Here is a 24044-nt window from a genome sequence, read left to right as displayed (position 1 = left end):
TATATGTCTTCATACAAAAATAAAAACTTTTGCAACTAAAAACTGCAAAAGTGCCAAGCTTTGGCCAGCTTTCAAATACATTTAATTCAAGTATAAAATAAAACTGTTGAATAAAAAGAGCTTTTCGTTCAAAGTTCGGTGGGAGTTTAGACCAGAGTTGGTTGACTGGCTTGTCAGGTACTTTAGGTTGTTGTTCGTCCACGTCTTTAATGTTAATCTCTGGGTGATGGCGTACCATGTGAGTTCTCAAGTTTGTGGTGTTTCCAAAATACTTAACTTTCGCTTTGCAAAGCCTGCATATAGCATGATTCCTTTCAAGTTCCGTCTTCCCCTCGAGGTTATAAAAGCGGAAATGTGCCTCGCCTTCAAGTTGAATAATTCTTTCTGTGAGGTTTGCCATTGTTTGCGCCGACTAAACTACTTCTGCTGCACTCGTTCTTCTTTTGATTATAACAAGAGTGCCCAGGCATCAGTGTGAATTTGACGCAGCGCCATCTATGGGAATGGCGAGCTAAACTAAGTTCAGGACAATAGTGTATATATATATATATATATATATATATATATATATATATATATATATATATATATATTTATATTTATATTTATATTAGGGGTGGAACGGTACATGTATTCGTATTGAACCGAAACGGTACGGGTGTCACGGTTCGGTGCATGAATTTACACGGAGAATACACGGTATAAAAATAAATAAAAATTGTGTGCAAATTAATTAATGTAATTCAGAACTAATGTAATGCGGAACTACGGTTAGATACGCGGGTTCTTTAAGGACACCTAATCTGTAGCCCCGCCTTAGCTCTGAAGCTGTTTGGTGCGCTGCCTATGTAGCCGATCTCTGCCTATGTATGCAGTTTTAGTGAGTCAGAGATAGCAGCACTAAGGACGAGTATGGTGAGTGGTGACGACCCACAACAGTTAGAGGACCAGTCATTTACAGTAGTACAGGCGAGAGAGTGGAGGATAAGACTGCTGTTGTAGATTAGTGGTACTTTTCCAGCGTCGCGGCTCCGAACTGTAACGTTAGCTGGGACAGACGCCTTGTTTCTTTAGGCTAACTATATTAGCTTTAGCCAGGCAGGGAGCAGCTTTCTGCGGTGAAAAATGGCCGGGAGACGTCGTGATAAAGTTGCATTAATCAGGTAATTTAGTTCGTCTTTGCAGAGAACAGAGATGCTGTATTTTCTGTTTTATAGCTGTCTTATTTTGTTTACAAGTTACAGATGGAGTCTGGAGATGATTTGGGGTACTTGTTGTTTACATCTTACTTTACACACTTCAGGCTGTTGCAGCTAGCTCAGGGGAGAGACTGTATGACACTAGGTGGTACAGCCTGAGACATCAGTGTTTCCCAAACATAGACTAATGTGTGGCGGTGCGCAAACAAGCGATTGCGCCTGCTTTAGAAAGTTAACTAGTCGCAAGTTTGCGGTAAAATGCAGTTGGGTTGTTGAGGTCAAAACGGTATATAGCAGCTGTGAATCAAATAAACGTATAATAAATAATGTTATGTCATTTTTTATATATATATATATATATATATATATATATATATATATATATATATATATACTCTTTTTTTAAACATGAATAGATTTTTGGAATTCTATGAATCGATTTTGAATCGGTAGAGCTTGAATCGAGATACAAATGTGAATCGATTTTTTTGCACACCCCTAATTTGCAAATAGCCGTTTGGCATGTTAAATATATATTTGATTTGTGAATATAAGCAAAATATGTTTCAGATCATGCAGCACTCTCCTCTTTTGAAAAATGTGTTTCCTTAGTAATTGCAGCAGCATTTCGACGGTGGATGAAAATCAGGTAGGGCTGTGCTCGATTAAAGAAATTCTTAGTCGACTAACACTCATTCAATTGTATCGACTAATCGATTAGTTGATTTAATCGACAGAGCTGTAAATCTGAGTTTCTCCGCAAAGAGTCATGCAAAAGCACCACTTTAATTCTTGTGTTTACCAGAGATGTGCTCATACGTTTCTTGGAAATAAGTCATTCAGCATGAAAAAAGCATAAAACATGACTAATCGACTAAAGAAATCTGACTAAGACCAAAACGACCGATTAGTCGACTAATCGACTAAGAGGGAGCAGCCCTAAAATCAGGTGTAACAGAAATATATAAAAGGGAAAATAAAATAAACAGAGAATGCATTTCAGTAATTACATGCGATTTCTGGAATTTCTGAGGGGGCTTTGAGGGGCAGCCGAAGAGCTGAGCAGGCTGCTTGTTAAGGCCTCTTTAGGTCTATTTAAAGAGCCGGCACATCTGCCCCGTTTGCCTTTCCAGGGTTGTAAAACCTGGAAAGTGAAAGGATGGCGAACGGTAATGAAAGAGAGAGAACATAGTCTTTATGAGATGCACACTTAAGATTGTTTGCACCAAAGACTTTAAATAAAGAGAATGGTAATTGAATGTACAAAATAAACCTTCTCAAGTGCTTATCTTTCCACTAGCTGGTACACTTAAAATGGCTGTCAAGAAACATTACACTGTTGTTATGGAAATTCTATGAAATTGAAGCATGCACAGTAAGCACCTTAAAGCAGTATTATGCAATTTTCACGTCAGTGGCTCCAAATAGCATCCGTTTGAAATCTGAGGACTTTGATACCTTGAAATCTTCTACAACACAACACTAGTTGACTGCAACACAGCACACTCGCGTTTACCAACCAAGCTGGTGATCGATGCTTTACATTGAAGGATACCAAGAAGAGAAAAAGAAACCTTAAAAATGTCCACAAAGTACACATCTCTACTTTGATTCCTCACCTTTCCCACCAGTTGTTGTAATGGTCAGGCCCACAGTATTTAGATAAAGCAGTATTGTATACTTTACTGAAAATATATGAACAAAATAAAATCAATATCACACAGATTTAAGCCATTAAACTGGTCTCCAACATGAACTGAAACCACCTCAATATGTATGTTGTGTATTTCTGCCCAGTGTATCAATTCTACTTCCTATCAAATACTAGTTTGGATTCTTGCTGTATTATTTGAGTGAGAGCATGGCTGGTCAAGGTTGTTTTGTGATTCTTTATAGTTAAATACTCTATGTCAATCTTGGAATACACATTCTGTTTCCGGTCTTTAAATGGGCAGCAAAGAACTAATAACCCCATCACATACTGTATAACAAGAATCCCTCTGTAGTCATCAACAATGCGCTCCACTTTGTAGCAACAATTAAAATTTGTGTTGCCTCATATCACACATCACAGTGTCTGCTTAAGAATTTCATAAGTTCTTCTCCTTGTTAACTTAAGTCAAGGCTTTGATAATCACAACTCAAATGCTCTGCAGTATTTCTCTACTAGACTGGCCTCGGCCTTCCAGAGGTCAATGAGTGTACAGAAGTCAAGAGTTAAACTCTCTCACCAGTGTCTTGTCAAGCTCAGTCGGGCGGGAATGGCAGTCGGGAAGGGATCATAAAGGCTGCACTCATGAGACTTGAGAAGGAGGTCCCTATGGGTCAGCTGGCTACAACTGAGTCATGTACAATCCTTGTTACATAATCAGGTAATTGTATCATTACAACACGTCTGCCCTAAGGCTGCAATAACTTCTTTTTAGGCTCTTTGCCCTGTGAAAAACAACCTCTATTGGAGGATTGACTATTGACACAAGTTTTACTGATAGGAGTAATTTCGGCTAGATTTAATATCACCATCATTGTACATACAAGTCACATAGTGGAAAAAAGGAACATAAACTGTTCAAAAATCAGAATGACATAAACGAGAAATACAATTATTTTAGCACTTAAATGGCTCAAAGTTCATGCCTCAAAATATTACGTTTTAATTATGGAAACAGACAAAATACAAAAGTCTTTATTGTCTGATTTAAAAAAAACGTAGGACTTTTCTTTCACCCTTTCAGATAGCTGACTGCCTGGGACCTTCAATGTGATTAATATTAACATTATTGTCTTAATGAATAGAACATCTCTCTTCTTGTTTCACCAAACATTATTCCTTTCGTCCCCTCCGTTTCCCTGCGCACACACACACACACACACACACACACACACACACACCTTAGCAGGCATTTTTGCTCCCTAATCCTCTAAATCACACTACAAATCAGCCATGGTCAGGGCTGACTCAGTTGAAGAGGACACTAAAATAGGGGAAATACACACACAATCCTCTATTTTTCAGAGAAGGGTTCTCTCTCTCTCTCGCTCTCTCTCTCTCTCTCGCTCTCTCTCTCTGAACATCAACCTTCACTGTGAAGCCATTAAGATAAGACGTGGAGTTTATTAGCTTCATTTCAGTGGCATTCAGCGAGTTGATAATCTCCGTGTTCCTTCATCATAGTTCCCTTGTGGAAGTGACAGAGGAAATATTGACCTTCCATCTTTCCCCAGGCTTGTAGAGCACCACTGTCCCTTAAAAAGCTTGTCCCTACGAAGAACTCAACCTCCTGGGAACTGAGACAAACCGGCTCGTTTTTCAGCTGACACCAGTGCAGTTCTGAATCTGTGCAATTGACCTAGAATGGCCGTCATGGGAGTTAGGCCTATACAGTCTTTGTGTGGTGGATACTGAAGTTCTACCTGAAAAAAACTGCACTTGCTACCTGCAGCAAACACAGGATGAACCACGCTAAATACAAAAAACGGCAGAACAGTGACTGAAAAGATCATTTACTGTAGCTTTACGTTTTATGTTTGCCAGTTTAATAACATTAAAGCTTTAGTGCGTAACTTTTCGATATTAATGAACGTCCATTACATTCAAGCCATTGCCAAATGTGTGTGCGTGTGTGCGTGTGCGTGTGTGTGTGTGTGTGTGTGTGTGTGTGTGTGTGTGTGGGGTGTCACGGAAGGCTTGTATCATCTGGACGCACCAACAGTTTTGTTGTCATTACTTCGAATTCCTCATGGGGGTGGCAGAAACTACACACTATAGCTTTAAAGCAACAAATACTACTAAATACATCTAGTGTAAATGTCAAGGGCTTCTGATGTCAGAATATTGAGATCTATCAGCTATAAATATTTCAAATAACCCTGTTCAAATGTCTTGAAAGATGTGTGCACCACGGCCCATTGGCATCTTTGTTCTCCTAACTTAAATATATTTAACGCTGCTGGGAGGCCAGTTGCTGCACACAGTGGGGTGAGAGCAAGGGATTAAAAGAAACATGATTTGTTCTTGCTTCTCAGTAAGGCAATGCCGGTCTGTCCAGCGTTTTTTGGTCCATATCTCAACAACTATTGGATGCACTGGAATGAAATGTTGTGCAGATATTGATGATGCCCAGATGATTTTTCATACTGGCTTTGGTGATCCCCAGACTTTTCCTTCTAGCGTCACCAGCAGGTCAAAGTTTTCACATATCCTGTCAAATATCTCAACATCCACTGGGTGGATCAGCAAAAGATTTTGCACAGACATTGATAGTTCCCAGACGATGTATCCTGATGACTTTGGTGACGCCTGACTTTTCCTCTAGCGCCACCATGAGGTTATTATTTGTGGTTTTGAGTGAAATGTCTCAACAACTATTGGATGGACTGCCATTAAAATTTGGCAATTGACATTAATGTTCCCTAACAAAGATAACTATAGTGTTTCCTATCAACCGCAGCTTTACTTTGTGTTTAGTGCTACACAGAACGCAAATATTAAGGCGTAAAAAAACGCCGCAATTTCTATCCGGATCAAGGTCAATTTATTTTAGCTTTCGCATCTATTCTAATGAGAATTATAAATCAACATCGAAAAGGCTCCATAGCCCGTACAAAGACGGCAAACTTTATTACTCCTTTCAACAATGACAAATGTGTAAAAAAAGATATTGAGGGCACTGTAAACACGTATGCTTACCCAAATTCCTCAGCACAGACAGAATGTGTTATGTGTTTACTGCCTCCGTGACCTTGGCAGGATGAGGCAGCACTGTGTTATCATACAGCATAAGTCTCCCATCTTTCATGGAGACAGAGTTGAAGTACTACTCTGCCTGGAAGGTTATGAGGTTTTGTTGGACACTGACCTGAATGAGACCTGGGGTACCACTGTCTCAACATTCATAGCATGTGTTGGTAAGCTGGAAATTCCACCACACCTAATGAGCTTAATAAGATTAAATAGCCCCCTAGAATCAAACTACTCTGAGCAACATTTGACCACCTGAAAGCAAAAGATTATTAATTTTATTTACCTGGAATATCAGCACAGCTTATTTACCCTCATTATTGTGTCTGATCTAAAACATTGAAAACACACAGCAGGGAAAGAAGCGCTTGGTGGTAAATCCCAGGCTTAAGGGAAGGTAAGACTCCATTATCTGCCTCATTATTTGACAGATATTTGGGATGCTCTTACACTATAATCACTATAATCCATTCCGCTATGGGTGTAATGGTAGGGATGGATGGCACTGGTTGGTTACCATAGCAACGAGCAATGATAATGAAGTGTGTCAGCATATAGCCTGTCTAATTTGTGTGTGTGTGTGTGTGTGTGTGTGTGTGTGTGTGTGTGTGTGTGTGTGTGTGTGTGTGTGTGTGTGTGTGTGGGCAGAGCTGATAGTTCTTCAAAAGATGCATTGCACCTGTGTGTGGGCTGAAGGCATAGCAGAACAGCATGATGACCAATGTGCGCGAGTGTATTCTTATCCTGAGTGTAAAAGTATCCTCCGTAGTGGAAATAAAGCTTTCGAAAGTACAAAGCAGATTATATAACAGATTATATATTACATAGCTGCTTCGCTTTAGGAGCCTATGTAATTAAATAAGCTTTGGAAAAAAATACCCAAAAACCTATACATGTACATTTATTCTCTTTTAAAGCTGTTGGAATGCGTCTGTAAGCAAGCCATGTTCTCCCTGGCACAATATTAAAGCAGTGATAGAATGCAAAACTGATTTTACCTTGTCATAGTTGAATAACGACAGTTCGGTGGGTAAATAGGACATACATAGAAGCTCAAAATCCCATTGATACCCCTATCCTCTGCAAATCTCACCTTTTGAAACTGCCGCTGAAAACGGGCAAATCTGAACAAAGCTAAAAGTTGACGTAAGCATCTCAACTCCTAGTCGTTGTCACGCCCCAACATTTGCATAGGCTACACCACTGACCTGAGGTCAGCTTAGTCTTCTGAATCTAGCTAGGTCATGCAGATCTCCAGAGGTCCGCTATTTAATTACTAAATTCACTTCTGAGACTTTTTTATGCGAGAAATCAACTATGTAGTGGTCAAATATGGGCCGTTTTACGAAAATTGATGGCTAATTGTAAATTTTGTCCAACTGTGTGTCGCAGTTCAGCAGGAGCTCAGCAGGCAGTGACAGTGGCTGGTGCTGCCTCGCCGCCCGGCGTGTCCTACTTCATAGACTCCGGCTCGCTGTGAGCTAGCTGGATCTCCGTCACGAAGGGAAGCCCGCGGTGCTCCATACCCGCGCAAAGTCACCGTTTCTGGGTTACTGGACTACAAAATGCCGAGGCCCTGATGGAGCTCCAGGGCCTGCAGCTAGCCGCGATCTTTACCCGTAGGATTGAAGGGACAGTAGCAGCTAACGAAATCCCCAATGTTCACAAAAATGCATTAAATTGAAATCGGACACCAGTTAGCTTTATAAGACCTTGGGGTAGATGTTATATAAGTGGCGTGACGAAATTCAAACTGTAAATATACTCTAGTTATGCCGGCAGCCAGCCAGCTCCGTGGAGCCCCGAGCCCCGGTAGTCCAGTAACTGAGAAACGGTGACTTTCACTGGGTATGGAGGTTGCCGTTTTCTCGTCAGACTGTGTGGAGCTCCTAAAGTCTGACACGTCTTACCAAATTTGCAATTAGCCATCAATTTTCGTAAAACGGCCCATATTTGAGATTTATATAGTTGATTTCTCGCATAAAAAAGTATCAGAAGTGAATAGCAGACAAACAATGTATAACTTTGCAGTGTCTGAAATATGAGACCTACTGTCTAGTCTCCAATGGATGGGTATGTGGTTCGCTCAAACCAATCAGCGCACAGCTGCATACCATATTTGGAAGAAAAGCTCTTGTTACAAATAGGGCCATATTCACAGGGTAGTTAAGGACCCATAAAATAGCATTCGAGCAATTTTCAGCGAAACCAATGTTACATACCCTATTAGGAGACCTTAAGGAACAGTGTGAAATACCCTATATAATCATTCTATCACCCCTTTAAAGAGCCGCTCAGAAACTACTGGCTGCATTAAACCATAGGTGACTTCCTTCTCAATTCTTCCAACCTTCTTCATATTTCATGAGACTACTCAATCTTCTCTCCACCTGTCTACCATTTTCCATGTGCATGCATTTTACAACAAGTTACTCGCATGGAATAATTTGCCGAACCTCCTCTCACCATCTCCATCTGTCTGCCCTCATCCCGTCTTGATAAATCTCTGTTTTCTCATCTCTCGACAGACTGATCGAAAAGAAGCAGGAAAAGACGGGAGAAAAAGTCACTTATTTCCCTGCCCTGCCTCCTCTTTAGCTGCACTTGTACCATATCTGAGTCTCTCTGTGGAGTTAAAGCAGGGACTAGCAGCTACTGCACAAGTACAGGTTGTAAAAAAAACAAAAAACATAGCTCTGTGCCTGTGAACACGTACACATATACATATACAAATACACCCCCTACGCAAGTGAAACTAAAGATGATGAGAAAGGACCACCACAACATTAAATTTGATCAGATGACAACTCACTCTTCATAGCCTCCAGTGTCAAAAGCTAGTCAGAAATAAAAGAGAAACAGTTAACAATACAGCCAAAGTCCTAATCAGTGTGAGAGCACACACTACATGACTGGCCACTGATAGTGTTTCCAAATAAACACAAGGCCACTTTAAAGCCATTTTCACACTCAAGTGATAGCATTATCAATGCAAAATTTGCTGAAGTAATGGAGATATTACAAGCCTAAATCACACAATGTGTTTATGTGGAGCTTGTGATAATGTCTCTCCTAAGCCTCTTCGAAAAAGGGTCACATTCTGGGTTGACCAGAGGATTACAGTATAATAGGAAGTTGTTGAGAGAGTTGTCTTTATTTGCTGGCCAGTGTTGTGTTTGGTCACTTTTGGACATTGTAGCAACAGAAAGTCTGGGTCTTGTGTAAAATTGCAAAGCCCCATATTTGAGTGGGTGGAGTGGGTTTTATATTTAGACGACCTTGGACAAATTAAAAGCCAAAAGTAGATGCCAATAGTCCTGAGTAACCTTCCCAGTTAGAAAGGCAGCCCAAAGCTTTAGAAAAAAAAAGACAAAAAGTGTACAAAGATTGGACCAAAAAATGATGAAGGCACCTCACTATTTTAATCAACCTAAATTGGAACATTTCAGAAAGATCTACTGTAAATGTAAACTAATGCAAATGTATGTGGCTCTGAAAGACATTGTATTCACTATGACATTAGTCATAAAGTAGGAGACAGTAAGTTCACCATTAGATCAGCAATCTGACATTGACATAATATCAACAGTGTTTAGTGCCATGCAGTGCTAAAAATACATGCTGGGAATACCTACAGTGGAAAACAAAAAACCCTGCAAATCATAATAGTGCTCATAATCCCCCTTTCAAAACCATTTCCCTGCATCACAGCCATAATCCAAATGCACTTACTGTTATGTTTGTTGTATTGTGATGTCCAACACTTTATTCTGACAGCAAAGTCATGTGGTTTACTCTTTTTATCGTGTTAAACCCCCCTCTGTTCTTGGAAGGAATCTGTTTAAATAATTCAGGGGTTGTGGAAATTTGGTTTGGTGGCGGGACAAATAATAATGGGACAGCCTGCAGAGTGTGTGTGAGCCAGTCAAATGTAGGAGCTGTTGTGGAGGGCAGAGCCCCACCGATTTACAGATAAGTCATTTGAGAGCCTCCAACAGAGTAAAACTACGGTTAATCAATTTCAATCATTCATTTAGCCTTTAACATGTAGCCACACTATGAGCAACATAGTTGATGGCTCTCTTCTCACAGACTGTATATGGTGCAAGAGGCTCCAATTCATAAACTGTGGAAACACGTCGGTGTGGCGTATGAGAGGTCACCCACACACATACACAGCTTTCTTAATAGGGCTGAACGATTTTTGAAAATAATCTAATTGCGATTTTTTTCCCAAATATTGCGATTTCGATTAGATTATTTTTTTAAGCTCTTTGTCTTCTGTATTATTCAACAAAGACAAACAATAAATCATTTTATAGTATGAACAACACACAATTACACACTAGACAGTTAAAAAAGTAAAAATATAGTATATACACACACACACACACACGTATTTTTTTTTACAGTGCACAGAGAGGAGCTGCCTCCAGCCCCTCCCCCTCGTGAAGTTGCGTTGCTGCCGTGTGCACTTGTTCAGAGAGGCTATCGTTGCGTTAGCTAGTTGCTGGTGTTCTTGCCGTGGGATTAACTGTACTAATAAAACCGTTGAAACACCGCGGCCACGCTGCTGTGAAAGCTCCCCGAACGTCATTTATCAGAGTCTGGTTGTTACCCCTCTCAGTGGCAGCTCCTCCACTCCATATCTTTATAATGGAGCTAACCGCTAACCGGAGCTAACCGCTAATCAGAGCTAGTTGCCAACCGAGCCTTCAGTTCTGCGTGTCTGTATCCATTAACTGCACGTATGGACTCGAACCAGAATAAAACCCTTCATTTTATTAAAATGGCTATAAAAGTTTTAAACTACAACTCAGAGTTGTTTGAATGACAGAAATCAGCTCAAGGTACAGTGTAGCGTTAGCATGCTAAGTTGATGCTTTCTCTGCGGAGTGCAGACTGATTTGCTCTCGCGAGTCATGTGACCAAATCGCAGCCTTTGCGATTAGGAAATCGCGTTTTAACATATCGCGATATAATCGCAAATGCAATTAATCGTTCAGCCTTATTTCTTAAGGGTACTTTTATATAAATAGCCTAACTTTTAACCCTAACTTCATGTGGAAACAAAAGTCTTTAAAGTCTATGCAACCACACTAGCAACTCTTTGAGGCTAATGCTCATGTTAGACTATATCACTGTACACAAAAAAATCCATGGGTCCATGGGCATGCTCCCCTGTAAGAAAATGTTGTCTATTTTAACGTTTAAATGCGTCTATGTGTGGAGTAGTTTTGGAGACATGACTCTCTGTAATTAGGACATATATTACATTTTTTTTGGCAAACAATATTCCCCAAAATTAGGCATATGCCTATTTTTGAAAAGTAAGTGCTGTAGTATAACCAGTAGAAGACAAATTATATGTGAGGTAAGTTTAGAGACACAAATATATTTAATTATTAAAATATTAAATGTTTTTTTTGCAAAAATATTCCCTAAAATTATGAATATGCTTATTTGTTTAAAGTAAGTGCTGTAGTACAACTAGCAGGAGACAAGATATAATTGAGGTAAGGAGAGGTTTGGAGACACTACCTTATTTAATCATTTAATTAATTCATATTTTTGTTGTATCTCGTTTCGGTGTTGTAGTTGGTAGACGGTCCCTAAGCACTCGTCTTACTGCCGTCTCACCGCTGGCTGCTCATAGACACCAATGTTATTTCTCCAGGATGGAGGACGGCTCGTTTTGATGAAAATGAGTTTGTAGCTCATTGTTTACCTCACTACGGTAGGAAAGATGCGTTGTTTGTGATTTAATAACATTTCGCTGTAGAGTAATTGATCCCGGAAGTTTGAATCTGTGAATATCTTTCCAACTTTACCGAAGTTGAGCTCTGGCTGTCTTGAGCCTGCGCGACTATATGTTTGGTCAATGTTTTCTTTCTTTCATTCCAATTTCGGGTCTGTCAGTCACAGTGAAAACCGGGGACATTTCCTGGGACAGGTCACTGAAACCGGGGACTGTTCACTGGTCACACAAGTCACCCTAATCTTAAACACGATTAACCTACTATTAACATGCTAACATTTAAGTGATTTAGCCAGTATGCAGCAGAGCAGAAACAATACGTCGATCAATCCATAATTCAATTGAAAGAAAAAAAATTGGCAACTATTTTAATAATTGATTAATCGAGTCATTATTCAAGCAAAAATACCAGCCTTTCTCTGGCTCTGGCTTTGCAATTGTGTTCTGCTTTTTCCGGTTTCCTCAAGTCTTAACACTATGATTAATACGAAACATGAGTATCATATCACTACATCATCATGAATTTACCATCATCATTTCTGACGCTGTATGACTTCCATGGAAGCACAAGTACAATCTTGTTTCCATTGGCACTGACTTGGCATTCCAGGCATCACCACATCCAGGAAAATAATAAACCATTCCATGTAGTTCCTGTCGTCTTTCCTGTCGTTGCTCAACCAAAGCCTGTGAAATCTCCTCTGATAAACAATAAAGAAATGTCCGCTTGTAGGTGCTTGGCTGAGTGCGTCAAATGAATGTCAAGTGCTGTAAAGAGGCTGTTAAGCTTCATCTCTCACAGAATTCCATTAACACACCCTCATCTTCTGTCCAGCCTGTCAGTCTTTTACCATATTTGTACATATTTGGGTGACATTCATTTTATACAAAAGGTCCATTCACAATTATACAAATAAAGACTAGATAGAAGACTGAATCTTTCGAATGTTGATGTACAACAAATGAAAGTAAAAGTTTTTTTTTATAATCTCAGCATGCTGTTTCAGCCGTTCCTAAAATATGGTGTAAGCACATGAACCCAGAGTAGTAACAGTAAGCAGTTTCAGTGAAGATGTCCACAGTGAACACAGCGAGAAAAGAAGTGGCTTTGGTCTACAGAATCAGCTGCTTTGTCTCTATTTTCAGCCACACGTTACAGATTTAGCAGCCACCTTCAGACTGTTGCTGCTGGTAGAAAACAGCTCTTATTCCTCCTGTCATTCGCTGGTGCGAGTCTGTGTTATACAGGGCTTTCAAAATTAACGCAATAACAACAAATTTCCACAGTGGACAATAAATACTATCAATCTATCTAATAACGAGTTCTGTGATTTGGGCCCCGGGCTGCACCGTAGTTTGGGGCATCAGGAAGCGATGCAGCAGTATCTGTTGTAGTTGTGGCTGATACTGGGGCAGGGCCATTACAGAAATAAAGGAAATTAAACAAAGAACAACTAAAAGATAAAAGGTAACAGATGACGGGCGAAAACCTGAGTCAATCTCGGTTGGGCTCTTAACAGATGGAGACAATTACGGAATTGTAAATGCTTCAACACCCACCCCGAATTGGCCCTCAGGTATGTAATATGTTTATGTCATTCTTAAAATAACTTTACAATGCGGAATGTGGTCATACGTCAGTAGCCTACATTACATGACATCCCTCTTGCATTTACCGACCGGTTTTTATTTATTTTCTGTCCGTGTTTGTGTTGGCCTACTATTTTCTTTTCCCTTGTCCCCCTGTACTTGCGTAAAGCATCCTTGGGTTTCATGACATGTGCTACATAAATCTAAGTTATTATCACTTACGTTGCTACAACAAACTCTTAATGCTTCTGCTCGTGACACAGTGACAGTGATAATGTTTCCCGGTTTAGCTCACCATACAGCCAAAGTCAGTTACATTATGCAACGCTTGAAATGCAACGATGCATCTGTAACACATTATTTTATTGAATGAATGACTTTCTGTCTGAGCAAAACATTCCTCACAGCTATATGACCTCCCTGTAACGCTAACTCAGTAATACAGTGGGCAATACAGCATCATAAAGAAAATACCTTTACGACAGCAGGTGTGATAAATACACTACGGCGTTCGTCTAAAGCGGCCGTTAGAATCAACACAAACTCAAAGTTACATTTTGCCACTTTAAAAAGCAGCTCAAGACCCCCCCCCCCAAAAAAACTTGTTTCAAAGCCCTTTCAGATGGTTCTCTCAACAACCATGTATATGTACCATTTTCATGTACTGTCGTTGTGAATTAAATTGCCACTGGAGTACATTGAGTATTAAATACCACTTCAGCATTAAAAACTTGAAAATTGTGCCTTTTAAAAGTACATTCAGAACAAATAAAAAAATGTGCGATTCATAACTAATGGACAATCGTACAATTAAATATTTTAATATATTTAGGCTTGACAGCCCTAGTGTTTTATTAAGGAGAAAACACAAAAGAGCACAATAATCAAACACTCCCAATGAATTCCAAAAAGCCATCATCAGGATTTTACTCTCTTTCAGTATGTTAGGAAACAGTGTTACACTTCACCAGCACACTGAGCTCATCATTGGCCTCATCTGAGCATCTCAGGGCTGGAGTGGTGGATGCTGCTATCGAGGTGCAAGTCATCGAACAGCTTACAGGATAAAGATAATGATGATGTGCCCCTGTGATGTGAGTATGCACGTTCCTGTTAAATAATAGAAACAAGCACACTTCTACTCAAAGTGTGGGTGTGTATGAGCAAGAGAAAAACAGAAATGTGTTACACAGATAAATGAAACTGCCCCTCTCCAGAGTGCAACTGTCAGAAAGGCGTGACAATGTCATGTAGCTCTCGTGTTATGAAACAGCCTTTCTGGTGATACGATACGCACACACACACACACACACACACACACACACACACACACACGCCTAAACGCGCACACACAGCCATCGAGGAAATGAGAACAGGCCTCATCCGTGGATAATGGTCCATCACAAACCATGATGGTTTCCTCTAGAAGAGTAAACGGCAGTAAATAGGATGTTGATTGAATCACAGCATCGTCATGTATACCAGATGACAAAAAAGGCCTTGTACCTTACCATGACACCAAAGAAACAAACAGCGATCTAACAGGCACCATTTACTAAACAAACTCTGGAGAAGATGGGAGGGGTCTAAACATGAAGAGAGAAAACAATATTCTGAATGAATGGGTAGCAGTGGACATCATGACACTAGCTTGGATACCTTGGAGCTTTTATTCATATTTAGAGTTGGTTGATGTGCTATGGAGGTCAGCAGGATAGTGTAATAAGCAGGGAGCATAATCCAAGGGTGGATCCCCTGTGTTGGCAAACATCCACCTAATTGACAATAACCCCGACCTCCCTCTGTGAACAGGGACAATGGGGTCAGTAAAGTCTCACTTTACAAAGCTTTATATTACATTACATCACGCATTCTAAATGCAGGAACGCCCAGCACTCCAAGGACCCTGTTTTCTTTAATTATCATGCCTAAAAAAACAGCTTGATTTGTCTGGAAAGTAGCCTTGTTGTCCTTGCTGAGTTATAGCACGTTTGTTCTCACTGCTTTCCAGCTTTCCCCGCCTGTGGATACATGAAATTAACTGCTGGCGTCATGGAAACATGCTCCGGGATTGAACAAAGGCAACCAATCTTGTTAAAGAGCCCTTATTAAAAGGGGGTTTTAACAAACCAGCAATCACCTAAACGTTTTTTTTTTTCTCCAACATGAATGAGGTAACCAGGGGGAAGAGACACTAGTGCCAACAATGATGAAACCTTCTACTGCCTTTTGTGAAAATATAAACCAAATAAACTGTTTTCATCCACTTAATAGTGCCTCAGTATATGGAAGGTAATGTTGTGAAATGGTTTAAATTGTCAATGTCATGTTTGAGGGCTGAGACCATATCTGTACATGATGAACACTTCTATACACATTTATGACAGATAATCCCTTGTGGGTTAAAGCACAATATGACACAGCAGTTCTTATCTCATTACAGTACTTCATGTGTCCACTACAATACAATACCACTGCATCAGGTGCTGACTGCACTGTGTGAGTCAAAATTAGGCTTTAGTAATGTGTATGGTTTTTGGCAAATGTGAGGCACACTACATTAGAAGATATTTATTATCTTCAATGAATTCTGGCGAGACCGTTACTTGCAGAGACGTTAACGCCTTGAAAAATGCCGACATGAGCCAGCAACTGAGGTGTCCTTCCAGCAATCCATCCAGCCAGCCATTCATTCAAGCAGACAGCGTCACACATCCTCCCATTTCTACAGTCATCCATCCCAGAGTCAAACCATCTATCCTCTCAGCCTGCCAACAGCACCAAAACAAGCATCTTCCCCTCTGCACAAGGTCATTACAGAATCTCAAAGGCGATTTAACATACCCACATGCTACCTGTTTACCATTCATTCAAAACTGCACACACACTCATAAATATGCAAAGTTGAAACAGGAGGAGCTATCTTTAATTCTGGGGTTAAACCAACTGTTCTGAGGTCTGCTACAAATGCCCACATTGTGATCAAGTACTTTACTGATTTGAATAGAAAGCATGGTGGTCAAAACTGGTTACACCTTTTGGGTTAACTGTGCATAATGACAGCCCATGTTCCCCCGGCAGGGGTCTCAGAGCAGATAACATTCTTTCGCAATGAGATTGTGCCATAATCCTTCTGTTATTGCCAGAGCTAAAACCCTGTCGTACAGCCATTCGGCAAATGGGTACGTCCATCTCGTGACTACATCAAACCGATGCAAAACACATGTATGTTGAGTTAATTTCAGCTTTCATTATGTGTCTTTTCACCACCCTTCACTGAATGTCAATATTCTTTGAGTCACTACGGTTAATGGAAGTAAAAAAAGACCGGCGTCAGGTTTGTTTTTCCTTGTAAAAACCTTATTCAGCTAATACTCTCTAGGTTATTGTAAATCTGAGCACAATTCTTAGCGGTCTCTGGTGCACCGTGCAGAAGAAGCTTTTAGAGTGCGAAGTCGAAGTTGTGATAAAAACGTCTGATTCATCAACCCAAGCCACGTTAAGGGGTGAAAATGGGTTTTCAAAGCAGTCATGTTGCAGTAGACACACAGTGAATCTCAGGTCAGCCAAAGGTTGGGCAAAGTTAGCATTTTTCTCATGAGCTTGGAAAAGGGCATGTCAGCCAAAGACAGGGAGGTGCAAGTGAGCTACTGCAGCAGAAAAAGACATAATAGTAGACAGACACAGAGAGCAGGAGAAAGAACACATCTATCTGCAACTCCTGTGATGGATAGAGATCCTTCCAAGGAAAAAAATGGGCACAGTGGCTGATGAATCGTCCCGCTCACAGGAGAAGAACAGAGCAGAGTTATCCCCAAGGGACTGAAAAGGGAAAATTATTATCTCTTGGCTAAGTGGTTCTGGTTCGAGTTACAACTAAATCTTGTCTGAGATGGAACCAATATTAAACACAGAAGCTACACTGTGACTGAACCTCTTCAAAGTTATAGACTTCTTGATTTGGTTACACCGAGTCATCCTGACCCTTCTTTATTACACAATGAAAATTAGGATAAACTAAATAGCAGAAAATGTGTCAAGCTGTTCCAGGGAGGACAATATTGTTCTGGTAAAATGTGGACATTTATATAAAGTACCACAAAATGAATGATCTAGTTGGCAACCTTGCCAGAAATGATAAGCGCTTTCTTGAGAGTTAGGTGACATTTTCGATACTACTCTCATATGTGTCCATTTATTATGAAGCTACAGCTAGCAGCCAGCTAGTTCATCGTAGCATAAAGATGGGAAACAGCTAGCCTTTTAATACCCAGGACTATTTCCTGGCCCGGAGCAGTGACTCCCGGTGTCTCACGGTAACAACAAGACTCCAGGTGACAATAACCCCCGTAGAACCACAACTTGTTGTTTTTTACACTTTGATTTTTGTACAGATCAAACAACGAGATATAATGTGTTAATTGGTGAGTTGTAGGTGGATTTTTTTACCCTGTTTCCCATGTTTCTAGTCTTTATGCTAGGCTAAGCTAAATGTTGAACTATTTCTTTAACATAAAGAAACTGTTGGTGATTATTTGTTTTTTATTTATCAACCAAAAGTTCACCCCAAAGAGAGAAGCCATTACTTCTAATTCTTTGGAAGTAGAAGAATGAAGAAAATGGAGGGAAGAAAGGCAGCAGTAACCAGGCACACACCCAGACAGGCAAGAGATGATTAAGAGGACAGAGAACAGCTCATGCACTCTGGTACCGCTAAATGATTTCTTCATTGTGTATGGTGTTTGTTAAACTTGTATAAAACACTGCATGGATAGCTGTCCAACATCTGCAGTAGTAAGGCTGTGATGATGCAACACAGCCAACAGTAATCTCTTCCCAGAGACAATACACAGAAAGACATGACCTTACATGTCCTCATGACTACACACACACACACACACACACACACAAACAAACACACCGTGTCAAAGTTAAGGACAAAGTTACAGCATAAGGACATATATTGTGACTTCTAGGGTGCTGATCAGTGAGGTAATAACAGTTCATAGTATATATATATATATATATATATATATATATTTATTATCAGTCCACTCCAGCAATGAATCATACAAACTATGCTATAATATATTGTATTTTATAAAAGTGTTTCATAGGGCGCAGAGTAAAGTGAACTGTTTGTTTAAAATCTTTCTGAAACCGGCTTTAAATAGGATTGTTGACGTTTGTTTTTTTTCCTAGAGAATCAAAACAAACAAAAAGTCAATTTAGGCTTAGCGGAATGGTGTAAAAGGCTCCACAGATACGTGTTTGTAGTGACGAAGAGTAAGACACCCCGGGAAAGAAAAAAATCTCCCAGAACTTGCTGCATTACCTGCACTCCTCCCCCTTCTCTTTCCATCCTGTCTGTCTGTCCCTGTCCCCTAAACCCCTCAGCATTCGGCACCAAGTAGTTTATCCTGATACTCGCCATCCATCCATTCCTTCTTTCATTCCATTCTTCCTCTCCCCTTGGACTGACAGGAAACTTTGACTCAACTTTTAGGAGACAAGGGATTAAACTCAGCTCAATGTGTGAAAATGATAATAACATATGATGATAAGAAAAAAATAGAACCTCCTCTATGTTTCTCCCACATTAAAGGATTGATCCAAGTAGGGCTTTATCTGTGCAGAAAGACAAATGGAAGCAGTAACAGATTTCCACTTTGCTTCTTGTTTGCTAAAATCTATGTGAGACTAATGCATCCATCCCTTTTTTAAATGTTACAATACGTATGAGTACAGTATAAAAGCTTGTCCCACCTCACTTCTAATTATATTGTATTTCAAAGGAATTCAATGAAGTATCCTGTTTTGCCTTATTATACATATCCTTAAGGACCTTCATCATGGCCTTACAGTAAACAATTTACACCAGCTGATAAACAGAATTATTTGCAGCTTGAACTGGTTCTTAATCATAAGTTGGATGGCCATATCACGATTTAGGTTTGGCCTGCAATGTGAAGGAAGGGTTTTTCTCTGTAGCAATTTATATTGACAGGAAGTTGCATTCATACAGCAGGTGGTGAAGAAAGAAAGAAAGAAAGAAAGAAAGAAAGAAAGAAAGAATCATGTATGTTTATATTTGATCACAGATTGAGCCTTTAAATTACACTGTTCTTGCTTCTCATGTGTTCACAAGTTCAACAGACGTGACGAGAAAGCTTTCACTACTCCTCTGGGCTTTAAATACACGCATGTGAAGGCTCAAGGTTGATATACTGAACAGAAATGCACGTGTGAATGCAAACATCCACAAAACACACATATGTCACACACACACTGTTAAAGGCACATTCTTCCCATGACACCCTTGAAGATGATGTTTCCCTTTTGAACACAAGTTTCTGCATCAGTCAGTGGTATAACTACAGACTGTAAAAATAATGGACGTAGCATCAGCCGAGAGTTTGCATTTTGGCCGTCAACATCTTGGGTATTTTGGAGGCAGAAGTGACCATATTTGGACAAGAGGACTGGCTAGGAAGGATAAGCAGCGTTTTGTCGATGGCTAATCGGACACCTCCGGGCACTGACGCCGTTCATTTGCTTAGTACAGCAGTACACAGAGCTGGTTGAAAATCGGCAGGCTGTCCCTTAAATTACCAGCTAAGGCTAATGCTAACAAGACATTTTTAGGCGACCAACATGTTACAATTAACTATGATGAAGGGAAAACACACCGTGTCAAAGTTAAGGACAAAGTTCAAAACATTAACAAAGTTCAAAACTAGGGATGCACCGAATCCAGATTTTTGGGGTTCGGCCGAATACCGAATCCACTGGTTAAGATTCTGCCGAATCCGAAACCAAATACTGAATCCTACTCCCATCCTCAGTCCAGTAACACAGTAAACACATTAATGAAGTAAACGGTGTCTGTCCTTGCTTTGCCGTACCTGAAGTTGCTGCATTTTGGCTGCTGTCTGTAGATTCCTTCATGCACAAGTCGTATTCTTTCGGATGTTTCATACGCAAATGTTTTAACAGCAGCAATATTGTGTATTGTTTAGGGTCCTTGCCACCACGAGACAAATCGGCATTGCAAATTGAACATGTAGCTCGACTTGAATCGTGTAGTGCAAGCGTAGGGTTCGGTTCCTAAAGCATCACCTATTTTATCGTCTATTTTAAAACTGACTTCTTTTTTGGAGCCAGTGGAGTCGCCCCCTGTTGAAAATTAGCAGGTTTAAGGCACTTCCACATTGGCTTCACTTTTCAGACCTGGAAGTTGCCGCTTGGACGCCTAACCCTTCCTTTCACTGCTTGTACTACTGTCAGCCTAGTGGTGAACAAAAACTTTTGTTCTGCTTTAAACCTGCACTTGGCAAGACGTTCACGTAAAGGTGCAGCCATTTCTGTCAGCCTATAATACAAAGCAGGAATGCATCTCATTCCATATCATTCCACATCATTCATTTGATGCAGTAAGATGCAGGTTACATGTTGGTGGACCATTATAAGAGGAAGACTGAAGGGAAGGAGATGTGAAAAAGATGTGTAAAAGATTTGAAAGCAAGCAGCTGTCTATTATCGCTCCCTTTCCTTCCTAAAAATCACTTTGTTGGAATAAAAGAAATTTATTTGGCAAAGGCGCTGCTTGTCTAAGCTTTCTAAAGCATCTCCAGAGAAGAGAAAATCGCACTTTCATCTCAGCATCTGAATTGACAAGATATCAGTGGAGACAGTACGCTGCAGCAAGACCATTATTCCACCTGACTACCAATCCTCAGATACAAGAAAACCCAACAACGACACCCACGCATCACTACAACACAAGCCATGGAGAGGAGTAAGAAAACAATGACATACATGGGTGATAATTGGAAAAAGGTGTTGTCTTGATGTATAGCATGCACGTCAGGACAAGAGAGCAATCATCTTCACCTTCTAATTTTAGACTTGAGTCTTGAGACCAAATAGACAAATAGGCTTAACCTGGACAATGGCTCAGTCTTTTTGATACAATTAGTGAAGCACAGGTGCAACTGACCCAAACTAAGTGCAGAGACCCCTGCACTGCAGTCAGTGCAATCATGTACAACCAATAAGGCAGCATGAATTTAATGTGTGTGTCTGTGTGTGTGTGTGTGTGTGTGTGTGTGTGTGTGTGTGTGTGTGTGTGTGTGTTGAAACCACAGCATAAGGACGTATATTGTGACTTCTAGGGTGCTGATCAGTGAGGTAATAACAGTTCATAGTATATATATATATATATATATATATATATTTATTATCAGTCCACTCCAGCAATGAATCATACAAACTATGCTATAATATATTGTATTTTATAAAAGTGTTTCATAGGGCGCAGAGTAAAGTGAACTGTTTGTTTAGAATCTTTCTGAAACCGGCTTTAAATAGGATTGTTGACGTTTGTTTTTTTTCCTAGAGAATCAAAACAAACAAAAAGTCAATTTAGGCTTAGCGGAATGGTGTAAAAGGCTCCACAGATACGTGTTTATAGTGACGAAGAGTAAGACACAACATGAGCGAAAGGTCTAGGCCTCAATGAAGTGCCTTAAAGTTCATCTGAATTGTATTAAATGTATTCCTCACACTCCATGTAACCTCTTCCCGCCACACGTCTGGGACAGAAAACCCAACGGTTTAGCTGTCAGAGTTTCCTGAACAATTAGCGAACCTCAGTCGTGGTGAAAATGGCACAAACAAGTAAACAAGTAAAAAATACAAAACTCACCTCCTCCACTGTGAGGGGCATGCATATCCTGTACTCCTTCAGCAACATCTTCCTTCCCCTCTGCGCGTCTCTTGTAGGCTTTAATATTCACAATGTGTCAAACCAGCCAAGTAAAATGTTCCCTCCGCCACCCGTGTGTAATATCTGGATACGTGTCAGCGCATGTGGGAGGATGGTTAGCCCGGGTTATGAAATACACCCGAGTTACGGCTGAGTTCTTTCATTAGAACCAACGGACACTCTCTCCGTGAACGTAAGGGCAGAAATGAGCTCGGTTCCGTTCAGGATCGTCCCTTCCTATCACGCTGACGAGTCAAGCTACGAGCAAACAGTGTCGAACAAGACCGGAAACCGTAGGATTTGGGGGCTTCAAAATAAGAGTATACAATTTGTCACGTTCGACGGCAGATGTCCCTGTCTTCTGTTGTTTTTGTAGCCTATGTTACAGTCCGAAAAGCTATAGGCCTACCATGTCAATCGTTTTTGATAATTCAAGTTTGTAAGGGAGCCCTGTGTCAAAATCTCGTTTTAGAAGCTTTATTATTTTTGGTTTATATTGTGCTTGTGATGTAGGCTATGTTTCTTGATAAAATTGTGTTTAATCAAATTAAAATAAGTATTATTCAAGCACAGGAGTACTGCTGGCACTGCACTCTCTTGGAATTCTAAGAATAATCTAGGCAACATGGTACCACAGTTTCCCTCCTTGAAAAGGGGTTTTAAGACTGAATAACATACAAAAGAACTCACTTCATGGAGGTTTTTTTTGCAGATGACATGGTGAACATGCAGCTCAGCACTGTGTGAAGTTTTTCTAGTCATAAAATCAGAAATAAATATTAATTAATTAATTGATTGATTAATTAAAATAAATTGTGAAAGTGTATGAGGGCTTTAGTAGGCCTACATTACGATATGAGTGAATGAATGCCATTCAAATGCTCACTTAGGCTATGCCTCATAAGTTGTTGCAGTAGTTTTTGCGTTGATACCATTTGTTTTTACAGATGTGGTGCACAATATAACCATTTAGGATACATATATCTATCCATCTATCTATCCATCTATCTATCCATCCGTCCATCCATCCATCCATCCATCTATCTATCTATCTCAAGTTCAAGTTCAAGTTCAGTTCATGTTTATTGTCATATGCATATTAGTACGAAGTACCACAGCAATGAAACACAATGTGCCTTGGCACTCTCTCAGCACCAATCAATAATAACAATTTTAAAAACATAATAACATTTAAAACATCTAGGAATATCCAAACACAATATACATAAGTGACTAAATTCAGACCACAGCCCTCCTTCCTGTTGTGCTATCATTCAATAACCTTACTACCTGGGGGGAAAACTATCCCTAAAACGTGTTGTGCGTGTTGGGATGCTCTGCAAATGTCTCCCTGATGGAAGGTGGGAGAAGAGATTGTATGCAGGATGACTAGAATGCTGCATAATACCTCGTGCCTTCTTAGTGCTGCGTTTCCAGTAAATGTGTTGGAGCGATTCAAGTGGAACCCCCATGATTTTAGATGCAGTCTTGACTACTTTTGTCAGAAGATTAAGGTCATGGGAAGTAGCCCTGCCAAACCACACTACAATGTTGCCTGTCATTATGCTCTCAATTGTACAGCGGTAAAAGTTCTGTAGAATGTTAAGGGACATACCATATTTCTTAAGACACCTCAGAAAATAAAGCCTCTGATGTGCCTTCTTAATGGCACAGCTGATATGGAAGGACCATGTGAGGGTGTCTGAAATGTGGATGCCTAAGAATCTAAAGGTGTTAACAGTTTCAACTGGAGAGTTGTTAATAAGGACAGGTGGTATGTGTGGGTTTGTTCTTTCTAAAATCTATGATGACCTCCTTAGTTTTCCCCACAATGAGAGACAAATTATGTCTGTTGCACCACAAGATCAAATTACTCACCTCATCTCTGTAGGCAGTTTCATTATTGCTGTCAATGAGTCCTATCACAATAGTATCGTCTGCAAATTTCACAATACTATTAGTGGGGTGTTTAGCAGTACAATCATAGGT

The 24044-nt window shown here is 40.1% G+C and overlaps 1 protein-coding gene across 2 annotated transcripts in view; it reads right to left on the bottom strand.

The window, feature by feature from the left end:
• LOC116042606 (cytoplasmic phosphatidylinositol transfer protein 1) overlaps positions 1 to 22313 on the bottom strand; it is a 92888-nt gene extending 70575 nt beyond the window's left edge. Inside the window, exon 1 of one of the 2 annotated variants that reach the window (XM_031288865.2) lies at positions 21996 to 22313. In XM_031288865.2, coding sequence (XP_031144725.1) covers positions 21996 to 22043 — 48 coding nt within the window. In that variant the 5' untranslated portion in view covers positions 22044 to 22313. The remainder of the gene's footprint in view (positions 1 to 21995) is intronic. The other variant, XM_031288866.2, reaches the window with a different exon arrangement.
• Between the last annotated feature and the right edge of the window lie 1731 nt (positions 22314 to 24044).

Source organism: Sander lucioperca, chromosome 4 (genome assembly GCF_008315115.2).
Source record: "Sander lucioperca isolate FBNREF2018 chromosome 4, SLUC_FBN_1.2, whole genome shotgun sequence".
Classification (NCBI taxonomy): domain Eukaryota; kingdom Metazoa; phylum Chordata; class Actinopteri; order Perciformes; family Percidae; genus Sander; species Sander lucioperca.
Note: the sequence above shows the minus strand (reverse complement) of the source record. Positions and strands in the feature narration are given on the sequence as shown.